At 44.2% G+C, this 12,624-nt stretch overlaps 1 protein-coding gene across 2 annotated transcripts in view; it reads right to left on the bottom strand.

The window, feature by feature from the left end:
* The window catches only part of RPS6KL1 (ribosomal protein S6 kinase like 1), a 41,368-nt gene extending 29,026 nt beyond the window's left edge, over positions 1 to 12,342 (bottom strand). The window contains exons 1-4 of one of the 2 annotated variants that reach the window (XM_001375102.4): positions 12,173 to 12,342; positions 8,984 to 9,292; positions 5,068 to 5,192; positions 1,914 to 2,006 (exon numbers count right to left, since the gene is read on the bottom strand). In XM_001375102.4, coding sequence (XP_001375139.3) covers positions 1,914 to 2,006; positions 5,068 to 5,192; positions 8,984 to 9,251 — 486 coding nt within the window. In that variant the 5' untranslated portion in view covers positions 9,252 to 9,292; positions 12,173 to 12,342. The remainder of the gene's footprint in view (positions 1 to 1,913; positions 2,007 to 5,067; positions 5,193 to 8,983; positions 9,293 to 12,172) is intronic. The other variant, XM_056810686.1, reaches the window with a different exon arrangement.
* Positions 12,343 to 12,624: the final 282 nt, after the last annotated feature.

Here is a 12,624-nt window from a genome sequence, read left to right as displayed (position 1 = left end):
CTTAACCCCCATTGCCTAGCCCTTACTGCTCCTCTGTCTTAGAATCAATGTTGATTCTAAGGTGGAAGGTAAGGGTTTAAAAAAACAGATAGAGGAACTGAGTCACAGAATCATAAATTTTAGAGGATAAAAGGATCTAAGGATCCATCTAGTCCAACCTTCAAGGAATCCCCACATGCTTCTTGGGCCATCTAGCCTCTGCCTGAAGATTTCCTTTTTTTCTCGTTTCTTTCTTACTTTTTTTAAATAACAAATTTCCACAAGTTTTCTGAAGTTATGTGATCCAAGTTGTCTTTCTCCCTTCTTCCCTCCCCCCTCTCATAGCTGTCAAGGAATTCTGCAATTCCTGCCTGAAGATTTCCAAGGAAAGGGAACCCACCACCTCTGGAGGCAACTTATTCTACATTGGGACAACTCTAATTACTAGGAAATTCTTCCTAAAGCCTAAATCTCTCCTTGGTTTCCACCCATTCTTCTTGGTTCTTCCTTCTAGTGCCAAACAGTACAAATCTAATCTCTATTCTGTCTGATAGCTCTTCGACTATTTAAAATATAGCTATCATGTTCCCCAAGTCCTTTCTTTTCTAGTTGAAACATGCCCTGTTGTTTCAACCAACCTTCCTTTGGCATGAATTCAAGACGCTTTACCATCCTGGTTGTCTTCCTCTGGATGCTCTCCAGCTTTAGCAATATCCTTCATAAACTGTGGTACCCAGAATGAGATACAACATGCCAGATGGTCTATGACTAGGGAAAAGCATAATGGACCATCATCTCCTAATCCTTGGAATTCTCTCAATGCAGCCCAAGCTCACATTTGTTTTTTGGCTACTACTCCATAGTGTTGACTCACATTGAGCCTAAAACTAAGCCCCAGAGGAGTGAGATGATTCCTCCAAGGCCAAACAGCTCATTAATGACCAAGCCAGAATTATAAACCACCTCTCCTAACCCCTACCTCCTGTCCCCCATCCAGTATTCTTTCCACTATACCAAGTCTCCTTTCCCTGGGACATCATCCTTGTACGTAAAGGACAATGTACTGTGTTCCTTGCTTGTATATAAAGGACAGTATGCTGTGTTCCACTTCTCTGAGGCTTACATTGTACTCTGGGCTCTTGATAGGATAGCAAAGTTTCTGTTATTTATGGTATCAGAGTACAAGAAAAAACATGGAGGAATTTAATTTATGGATGATCCAAAAATCTCCTTTGAACCAAGCATTTTGTCCTCCTCCCCAACCAATTCTAACAAGTAGCCAAAGGGAGTGTTTGGAATTTCATCTCTCCCTGCCCAGTCCCCAGAGAGAAAATGTTCAAAAGGTGGGCAGTGGGAGAGGAGAGGTAGGGAGCAGCCAAGGGCCTGGAGCGTCCAGAAGCTGGGTAGTGGGGAGCTGGCTCCACGCTCAGATCATCTTGGGGCCACGAAGAGGCCCTCTTCTTGGCTAGGAAACCTTGTCCACAGCCCTAGGGGAGGTGATGGGTGGCTGTGGGAAGTGGGAGGAAGCCAGCCTGCAGATTACTGAAGTGAAAATTGGCAGGATTTCCTAGGCACAAACAGCATCTTCTCTAGTTTCTGCCTGACTTCCCGGAGGGAGCGTGTTGCCCTGTGTGTCTGAGCCGAAGGGCTGTGGAGCTGCTATTGTCTGGCTCTTGACTCTTCCACTGTTCTCCCTTCCTTGAGGTATATGGAGGGGTTCTGGGAACTGTATCTCTTTTGGATAGGACCCCACAAGGCCTGGAGGGAAGTCTGGCCTCCATGCAGTCTGTCTCCTTAGGGTGACCAGACTCTAGTCTCCTCCGGGGATGAGACACTGCTTTGAACCAAAAAACCCACCTTCTTCCCAGGGTCCCTTTCCGCCAACGCTAGGGGCTTCAGGAAGCAGCTCCTCAAAAGAGGAACAGCCTACTTACCTTTTCGATGACTCCCACTACCTTACAACACCTCAGGTTCTCTACTGCGGAGCTCAAAGTACGGATGGGCCGGAGCCTCAGGCTGCTGAAGCCCTACGTGGAAGAGGAGAGATGGAGAGACGTTGAGCCTGAAGGATGGGTCCTGCCCGAACTTCCTCACACTCAAGCTCCCAGTGACCTCAGTTCTGGGTGGCTATCCCTCTTTACTACTGGGAAATCTAAAGCTCGGGTCTGCGGGTCTGCGGGTCTGCCCAGGTCACTCCCCTGCTCTCTGAGCTTCAGTCAATTGCTCTAGTGCCTCTAGGACAAAATGCAGTCCTCCGAAGCATCCAAACTCCTCCACAGTCTGCTTCCAGCCCATCTTTCCACATTCGCTTTATATTACTCCCCCTCATGAACTACACATTCCAGGCAGGTTGGTCTACTTGGGATATCCATCTCTCATCTCTGGATCTTTGTCCAAGCTGTCTCTTATGCTTGGAATTCCTTCCCTCCTCCCTTCTGCCTCCTGGAATCCTTTGTTCCCTTCGAGGCTGAGCTTAGATTCCACCTCCTACCTGAGGACCTTCCTAATCTCCCCATGTGTGAAAGCTCCGTATTCCTCCCTCCCCCAGCTCCTTTGTATTTACTTCTGGGTCCGTGTTCTGGGCTCCCAGGAAGCCATAATAAGTTCTCTGTACCCCTGGTGTCCAGCACGGTGCCTTCCACACAGTAGGCTCAATAAATGCTATAACTGAGTTCAAGTTGGAGGCAGAAGGCATTTAGAGGCTTCAGGGACCGCCATTGAAGTATGGCTCCCCACCTGTATCCACACACTCTAGGGGCTGTTTCAGAGCCCAGCAGAGCACCTTGTACACAGTAGGAACTCAAGAAATATGTAATGGATGGGGGCAGCTAGGTGGTACAGTGCATAGAGAGCCAGACCCCTGTGGACTTCCTAGCTGTGTGACCCTGGGCAAGTCACTTAACTCTCATTGCCTAGCCTAGCCCTTACTGCTCTTTTACCTTAGAAATGAACCTGGCAAAAGGTAAAGACATATATGTATATATATATATATATATATGTGTGTATATATACATATATGTATAGCTGGAGAGATAGAGATAGATGGGGGAGAGAGGGAGAGGGGGAGAGAAAGACGGAGAAGGAGAGAGAGAGAGAGACAGAGAGAGAGAGACAGAGAGAGAGAGACAGAGAGAGAGAGAGAAAGAGAGAGAGACAGAGAGACAGAGAGAGAGAGAGAGACAGAGAGAGAGAGAGACAGACAGAGAGAGAGAGACAGAGAGAGAGAGAGACAGAGAGAGAGAGAGACAGAGAGAGAGACAGAGAGAGAGAGAGACAGAGAGAGAGAGACAGACAGAGAGAGAGATCTTTCACCCACACTATTGAGCTGAAAGCTTCCAATCTAGGATACCGATAAATGCAATTACCCCTGGGAGAGTTGCAGTCAGTCAATCCACAAGTTCTTATTAATCATTGACTAAGTGCTTGGCACTGCACTAAGCACTGAGGATACAGTGAAAGCCAAAAATAGCCCCTTCCCTCAAGAAACTCACAATCTACAGGGGGAGACAATGTGCAAGCAGCAATATGTATAGATAAGCAGGATACAAGCTAAACTGGAAGTAATTTGAGAAGAAAGGCTCTAGCGTTAAGAAGGATCTAGCAAGGCTTCTTGCAGGCAAGACAGTGCTGAGTCTTAAAGAAAACCAGCAGGGCAGAGGCAGCATGTCTGCCTGCATGTTTGTGTTTCTGTCTCCCTTAAGTCTGCCAGCCCTTTGCTGTGCTAGGATGAGGCAGAGAGGAGGGATCTTGACTCACAACAGCTTTTTGCCTCCCATCTGTAAAAGCTGCCCAGGCCCATAGACGAGGAGGCTATTGATGACTTGGCTGTATCTCTTTCCCTCTGTCAATGAGACATGTAGAGAATGGATGGTAGAGTCTAGAGGAAGTGCATGAGATAAATTGTGCTAGAGACTAAAAAAAAAAAACCAACCAACCAGACCAGAGTAAAGTTGTGGGGATCCCAAGAAAGGAAGAAGCCTCTGCAGAGCTTACCTTCATTTTTCATTATTAACATGACACTAAAATATTAGCCAATGGCTAAGATTTGTTTTAATTTGTGTGAGAAAATATGGCACATGGAGTTGAGCCTCAGTTTCCTGTTGTGTTTAGAGGGCATTGGATTAGATGACCTTTGAGATTCCTCCCAGCCTCAAGTCCCCAATCCTAAAGGATTCATTTGAGAAGCACCAAGATGAACAGAAAAAAGCAGGAGGAAGAGAAGAAAGGCCACCTCAACCTTCACTCTTCTAACTAGCAAAGAATAGTGGACAAAATTAGGACTCGGGGTCTTAGACTGGGACCTGAGAGGCCAGTTGATTCAACCTCTGAAATTTAGAAATGAAGAAACAAGCCCAGAGAGGCTAAGTGACTTCCAAGGTCAAACATGAGACAGAGATGGGATTTGAACCCAAATCCTCTGACTGCAAATCTAAGGCTCAACTTCCATCAAATAAATCCTTAGTTTTAGATCTACAAATGCCTCTGGGGACTTACATATTCAGGATTAAAGGTAACTTGCATATTTGAGAGTCTCTAGTTTGGGTTGTTTTTTTCCTTTTTAATAAAATATTCTTCTAAGCAACTGTGAGAAATATGTCTTTGTTTACTGGAAGTCACCATACAATCATTTCCCTGGGTTCCTGGGATGTGAGCTTGGAGTCAAGACAAATGAGAAAATCTTCCAAAGTAGACAAGTGGCTTTAATGTCATAACTTTGACACATGGATTATATTGGGAGGATATTTAGGGTTACATTAGGATAATTAGGCAGCTGGGTGGCATAATGGGGAGAGGGCTGAACCTAGAGTCAAGAAGTCCTGAGTTCTAATTTTGCCTAAACTACTTACTAGATACATGACTGTGACTCCTACTTAACCTCTTTTTCTACCTCTATCTGTAAAATGAAAATATGAGGCATTCGATCCCATACCTATATTCAACATCTATATCATAAAGTTCTTTTAAGGATCAAATGAGATAATATATGTAAAGCACTTTGCAGACCCCAAAGCTATTATTGCTATTTCCTCTCACATGTCACATGAAATTGTGGATTTAAGGAATCCTGGAGGCAACTGATCTCCTTACCGTGCCAGGGCTGGTCCCGTTCCCCAGTGTCCTTTGAAGGTGGCAGTTGAAAATCTCCTCTGCCCGCCTCAGGTACTTGGTAATCTTCCTTTTCACTGCTTCACGCCTCTCTTTGTTGGGATCAACTGAGGGAGAGATGTGGGTCACCTCCTGGGCTCTCCACCCTCCAGCCCTCCAAGGATGGAATCCCCTCCCAGACCCAAGCTCTGATGCATGAGTGAGTTGGGGTGGGTTCCAAGATCTATTAACCCTCAGTGATCTTCTTGTTTCTACTCTCTGTGTATCCTACACAGGCCTGGAAGATTTACCCTGGAGATGGGGAGAAATCGTATTCTATGTTTTTGCTTCAGATGGTCAACTTCAGAGCTGTCCCCTTATTAACTGCTAAAAGAATCCCTCATCATCAGAAGAGCTGGGAAGCAAGAAAAGAAAAATACAAGAGAGAACAATGGATTGGAGAGCAGAGAGGACTATGGAAAGGTGTGTGCTTGTTTGGGTGAGCATCCAGGACTGATGGGAAGGAGTTGGGTTTTTTTTTTAAACTGTTAGATAGACTATTATATATACAAACACAATTTTTCTACATCACAGTTAAATAGAATGGAATGAATTTTTGATTCTTCATTCCTCACCAAGTGATTTGGCCCAGGCAGACCAAGTCAGATTTCCAAATCTGCTCATGGCAGCAAAAGGAGGGGTTTGGGCTGGGATACTGGCCCCCATGCCCCAATTTGATGAACTTTCTGGGAAGTAAACTTTTATTTGAAATTTTTATTATATTTCAATCAAGAGGGGATGAATTGATGAATGGAGTAATACCTTCGCTCTAGGTCTAGAAAAGGAAGTCTTCATGATAGAGCTGCCCCTATTTCTGAACATCGATCAGAGTCCAGGGTTCAGAGAGTGGTCAAACCCAAGTCCTCTGACTTCAAATCCAAGGCTCTTTCAACTCCATCAGAGGAGTCTGGGAATGTGCTACAGTCAGCTTGAACCAGTTTTCAAGAAGTCAAGTTGTTAAAATGTCCAGTGTAAGTATTTAAACTTTGGAAACCAGCAAATGCTACAAAATGAGGCTCAACATAGAAGTTTTGCTGATTGTTAAGACTTATGAAAGTAAAGAAGAAAATGTTAATGATGCAAATTAAACTTTGAAAGGTATCACCTATACTTTTTTTTGAAGAGCCCATTTAAAAATATTTAGCAGTATGCCTTTGCCTAATCTCTATCTCTTACCCCCGCCCCCAAAGAACCAAGAAATCATCTCCAGCTTAGCTCCAAAAAGAACAGCCAAAGTAGGAGACCATCAAAAGCTCCTAAACCTTGAAATCCTGAGTTCTGAGTACCTAGACCAAGCACATGGCAATTAATCATGCTTAGAGTGATGAGGCTCCAGGAGAGAAGAACCACAAAGCCAAGATGTAAGGTGTTCCTGAGCTTCAACCTTCTAGAGAAAGAAGCATTTTGGGGCAGCATTAGGATGCCGCACTAGCAACAAGAGCTCTAGGAATGAGACAGAGGAAGAAGGGGAGTGGAGTGTTTGAGTATAACCAGCTTCTTTGCAGGACGATTATACAGGGGAATACCACTCCCACAGCAAAAGAAATAAAATGGTAAGGGGCTAGAGCTACGTATGGGGAAAAATAAAACATCTGGATTTTGTCTTCTCTTACCACTGTGAATTATTTGACAGTAAAAGAAAAAATGAAGTTAAAAAAAATGAATGAGGGCAACTAGGTGGTACAGTGGAAGTCTTGAAGTTAGACTCATTTTCCTGAGTTCAAATCTAGCCTCAGACGCATACTAGTCACTTAGCGCTATTTACTTCAGTTTCCTCATGGGGAAAATGAATTGAAGAAGGAAATAACAACCACTCCAGTATTTTTGCCAAGAAAATGCCAAATGGGGTCACAAAGAGTTGAACAGCATTGAAAAATGAGCCAAAAGGTCTAATACCTCTCTAGCAAAACCCAGTCTTTTAAGTCTTTTAGGGCAGTATCCTAAGGGTGAATATTTACATAGATCTTAGAGACCAAAAGCAAGACTGACTCAGATATTAGGGGGTGCCTGTCTAGCAAGGCCAGGTGCATTTCCCTTCCAAGGGAAACCCTTAGGGTAGGATCTTAAAGCTGAGTACTTATATGGAACTCTGGAGTGAAAATGGTACTTAAAGGAAGGTCAATATTTTTTTTTGTTTGTGTTTTTTTTTAAAGGAATAACCTAACTTCCCTGGGGGAATCCAAACCATAGGGTGAGCTAAGAGTGTGGAGGAATGACCTGTATTCAACATATCCATTATTCCTTTGAGTGCTTGCATAGGACTGGAGGACTCTCTTATCTATGTCTAAAGACACTTAGAAATAAGCTATACAAGCAATTTTCAGGTATTTCCTAGCAGCAAGTCTGAGTGTGAGCAAAATGAGCCAGAAAATATGATTTGAGAGACCAACTCCAGCTTCAAACCCATTCTTTATATGCCCAGAGTTTGGAGTACTGGGCTAAAGTTATTCTACCAAGGTAAGAAAATTGACCCAAGATGTTTCTAAGTTCTTATTTTAAAACAACTCATTTGCAAAGGAGGAAGAAGAAAAATTTGCTTCCATGACTAGTTTTCCATTGAGGGCATTCAGAAGATTGCTTTCTCCCAGATATGAATTTGTTCAATTACCTTCAGTCTAATTCCCTTCAAAAACCATTCTGTGATGGAATGAAGAAACTAGGAGTCAGAAAACTTGGGTTGAAGTCTTTCCTGTATCTGCCATTCACTAGATGAGTAATTTGGACTAGTTACTTATCTTTTCTAAGCCTCAGTTTTCTCGTCTACAAAATGAGAATAATAATTTCTGTCTTACATATTAATGCACTGTTGCTGGAGCTGTGAATTGATATAGCCCCATGTTGGTGAACCTATGGCACGTATGCCAGAGGGGGATGTTCCTTTTCCCCTCTCCATGTGTGCTAGAGGACATTTCTCACATCACTCACCCAAAGGGAGCACTTCTTCCCTCCCCTGTCTAGGATAAGGGGGTGGCTCACATGTGGCGTGAGAGTTGTAGTTTGAGTACTTGGTCTCTAAAAGTTTTGCTATCACTGGTATAGCCATTCTGGAAAGCAATTTGGAACTATGTCCTCTAAATTGCTATAAAATCTTTGACCTAGTGATACTACTAGTAGACTTAAAGAGAAAAGGATCCATTGGTATAAAAATATCCATAACAGTTCTTTTTGTAGTGTCAAAGGAAGAGAAACTAAGGGGATACCCATCAATTGGGGAATGGCTAGACACATTTTTGTATATATTAATGAACTGGCATGTTACTGTGCATTGGAAATGATGAAAGGGATGGTTTCAGAAAGACTTGGGAAAGTTTGAATGAAATGATACAAAGTGAAATGAGCAGAACCATATATAATATACATATTATACATAATAAAAGAAAGCTTTGAAAGAGACCAACTTTAAAAGACTTAAGAACGATGACCAATGTAAGACCAACAACAAAATCCAGAGGATAAATAAAGAAGTAGGCTACCCACTCCAGATGGAGAAGTGACGAACCTGAGATCCAGAATAGGACATGCATTTTTGGAAAGGGCCAATGCAAGAGTTCATTTTGTTTGGCTCTGCATGTTTGTTACAAGGAATGTGTTTAACTTTTCTTTTTCATTTGAGGGAGAAGGAAGAAGGTAGAGAAAATAGATGCTTATTAATTTTTAAAAAGTAAACTAAAAGGGTTTTTTTAAATAAAGATATTACCTGCTTTTTATGTGAAAGGATGCCATAACTAAGAAATGTTTTTATATACCCTTATAATGCACATAAACTATTGGTTGTCCTTCCTCCCTCAACAAACAATTCATAGTCTTTTTCTCCTCAAGTTGTCCAATGCCCCTCTCCCAGATTCTCCAGCCCCAATACCTTGTACTCCACTGAGTAGCACATCGACCCCATTTTTATAGTGGTTGAAGGCTGCCTCATAGTCCTCGCTCACATCCCTCTCAAGCGCCAGGCGAATCTGTTTGGCCGCATCCACCAGGTAATCACGCTTGCCTATTCCATGGACATCAGGGCTCTCAGGAGACATGTGGCTCTGAATCTGTTCCAGATAGGCTTGGGTCTGGGACAGTGCTCGTGAACAGGATTCTGATTCCAGGCCTGGGGTGGGCTGCAGAGACACTTGGCTCATGGTTCCACCATTTGTAGAGTGCTTCTAACCCCCATTGCAGCCTAGAATAGGTACAGACAGGCAATTGGAAGCTTCTGGGCTTAAAAGCCCTGTTTTCTGTTTTCTTGCCAAGGCCTCTCCCTCCCTACTATTTCCTCCCTCTCCTATTTCTGTTCTTCTTTACATTCAGAACTATCTTTCACCAAAGACCCCACTGCTTCTTAAGTATTAAATGATTTTGCTGTGGGCTTTGTATAAAAGGGGGTGGTGGAGAAGCTTCAGGGCAATGGGACAGGCAGGGCTTGCCGAGGAATGTATAGTTCCAGATATAGACTCCCTGGCTGAACTAGAGCCCCAGAGGGGCAGTATGCTGACCAATGCCTGAAGAAGGTTCAACTATAAAGCTCAGCCATCCATACTGTATAATATCTGAGGTTCCTAAAAGACTTCCTCACCTTGTGGGTGATCCATAAAATGTTTTTGATGGTAGACAGTCTTCTTTCCTTCCTTCCTTCCTTCCTTCCTTCCTTCCTTCCTTCCTTCCTTCCTTCCTTCCTTCCTTCCTTCCTTCCTTCCTTCCTTCCTTCCTTCCTTCCTTCCTTCCTTCCTTCCTCCATCTTTCTTTCTTTCTTTCTCTTTCTTTCTTTCTTTCTTTCTTTCTTTCTTTCTTTCTTTCTTTCTTTCTTTCTTTCTTTCTTCTTTCTTTCTTTCTTTCTTTCTTTCTTTCTTTCTTTCTTTCTTTCTTTCTTTCTTTCTTTCTTTCTTTCTTTCTTTCTTTCTTTCTTTCTTTCTTTCTTTCTTTCTTTCTTTCCTTCCTTCCTTCTCCCTTACCTTCTTTGAACTGATACCAAATATTGGTTTCAAGGCAAAAGAGCAGTAAGGACTAGGCAATGGTGGTTAAATGATTTGCCCAAGGTCACACAGCTAGGAAGTTTCTGAACCCAGGACCTCCCATCTTCAGGCTTAGTTATCTATCCACTGAGTCACCTAACTGCCCTAGTAGACAGTCTTTCATTTCACACCTATAAAGACCTTATACAACATGGATGCTTTTGAAAGAACAAATGAATCAAATTCATACTAAGCTGTGAATGAATATCACATCCTTTCATGATGGTTTTGATCTTAGAGGGGAAGAATAAAAACTACCAGAATCTTGAAGGTTCAAGAGCAGGAGGCATAGGCATGAAGATGGAAGACTAGGACCACCTTCGACAAATTCCACCAAAATCAAATATAATGATCCCTTGATCCCTTATGGCAAAGAGTAGGAAGCACACTTGATTTGGGGTCAGAGGATTTGGGTTCAAATTGCAATTCTGATGCTTACTATCAATGTGATATTGGGCAAGTTATTTATGTCTCAACTTTTCTGGGCTTCAGTCCCATCACCTGCTAAATGAGGGGGTTTCACTAGATGGTACGATTTCTAATAAATATTGATTGAATTTATTTTCTCTGAAGGCTGGCTGGCCCTGGGTGGGAGAGTAGAGAGATGGGCTTCAGGTTGGCCCAGATGGCACAGTGAATGGAGTGCTGGACTTGAATTCAGGAAGGCCTGAGTTACAATGCTTCCCCTGATACAAACCAGCTGTATGACCCTGGGCAAGTCCCTTAACCTTTCTCAGCCTCTGTTTCCTTTAGTGTAAAATGGGAATAGTAATGGTGTCAGCAGGAAAGTATTGTTTTAAGATTCATATGACCAACACGTATTGTACAAACCATAAAATGCCATTAAAATGCAAGTCCTTATTATTGTTTATTGTTATAGGGCCGTCAGGTGGCGCAGTGGATAAAGAGTCAGGCCTGGAGTCAGGAGGAACTGAGTTCAAATCCTGCCTCAAATACTAGCAGGGTAACTCTGGGCAAGTCACTTAACCCTGTTTGCCTCAGTTCCCTCATTTGTCAAATTAGCTGGAGAAGGAAATAGCAAAGCATTCTAGTATCTTTGCCAAGAAAACCCCAAATGGGGTCATATAGAGTCAGATACGATTGAAAGGACTGAACAAACATTATTGTTATTAACAGCCTCAGAGCTCTTTCCCAAATTTCTGAGCCTTGTTGGATTCTGGGAAGCCACCATCAAACCTTTAGGCCACTTCTGCTTTTCCCTGGTCTCCTGGCCAAGAGGAAGTGAGCAAGATGGAGCTGAGCCAGACAAGGGTGAGGGAGTGGAAATCACCCACAGACCCAGGCAGCTGTGAGTTGAACCCTTAGCCCTTGGGGGTAGAGGGACCCGATGACCTTAAATCCTGGAGGAAGAGAGGGCACATCCTTTACCCCAAAGTCCTGCCTGAGAGGGAAATGTGATTACTTGTGACAGTTAAGCCCCACTTCAGCTATTTGCTGGGAAACAAATGCTGACTGACATTGATGCACCGGGCTGCGCTGGGCAGCCTTGCTGGGGACCCCCAACCTCTGGCCTCTGAATCAGCTGCTTCAGACAAGCTTCCATGTTCCAATGCTCTGGATGTCACCAGAGCCCCAGTGGACTGAGTGCTTATGGGAGGGGTGAAAGGAGAGGTGGAGAGTAAAGACTTTGCCGAGCTCTGAGAGGCAAAGCCCTCTCTGGGGAGCCTGGTTGTAGCATGTAATCAAGCCTAATGATGAAAGCACTAAATCCTAGCTAGCATCCTTTAGCCTGCAACCTCCTTGCACATCCTAGGGGAAACGCCAGACTTTCATTGGATAGAGAATGGTGAGAAGCAGGGCCTATGAGGAAACTAAGTTGGCTGGTCCCACCCAGCTACCAGGGGAGAGGGGAACCGTGACTTGCCCTCAGCTCCCCACTTCCCAGGAGGCGGGATGAAGAGGGGTGCACAGGATGAAAGCGAGGTGGCCGGGAGGCTTGGGGGTGTATGTAGCCAAGTCTAAGTGGGGGGCACGCCCCATCCCCCTCCCCCATCATGCCCAAGGAGGAAACGTGAGGCGGGCAACCCTACCTGTGCACACCAGAAGCATGGTTTGGTTCATGCAGGTCAAAGTCATCTCCGCTACAGCTTCCTCTCCAAGCAGCCTGACCCTGAATCCCACAGGACCATCTCCGCCTTGAATCTCTAGGCAGGTGCAAGCCTCTAGCCAGGGTGCAATGACTCTGTGATTGGCTGTAGATGATCTCATTCTCTTTTGGTTAGAATAAAGCAACCAATGACCAACAAGCTGACTTTCAGCTGGCTCTTAAAGATGCAGTGTCAGTGAGTACCCGAATGCTTAGGGGCTTGACGAAGGGTGGGAATGGAGTGAGGGTCTGGAGGGGGATGGGGTGACCCAGGGAGATCAGGGATGGAAATAGGGAAGGGGAGGGAGGCAGGAAATGAAGTAGGGAGAGCGAGAAGGCAGAGAAAGGTGTGTGGGAGTGGGAGAAAGAGAAGGGAGATGAAAGAATGGGGGAGGG

Source organism: Monodelphis domestica, chromosome 1 (assembly GCF_027887165.1).
Source record: "Monodelphis domestica isolate mMonDom1 chromosome 1, mMonDom1.pri, whole genome shotgun sequence".
Lineage (NCBI taxonomy): Eukaryota > Metazoa > Chordata > Mammalia > Didelphimorphia > Didelphidae > Monodelphis > Monodelphis domestica.
The sequence above is the reverse complement of the archived record's forward strand: the minus strand, read 5'-3'. Positions and strand labels throughout refer to the sequence as shown.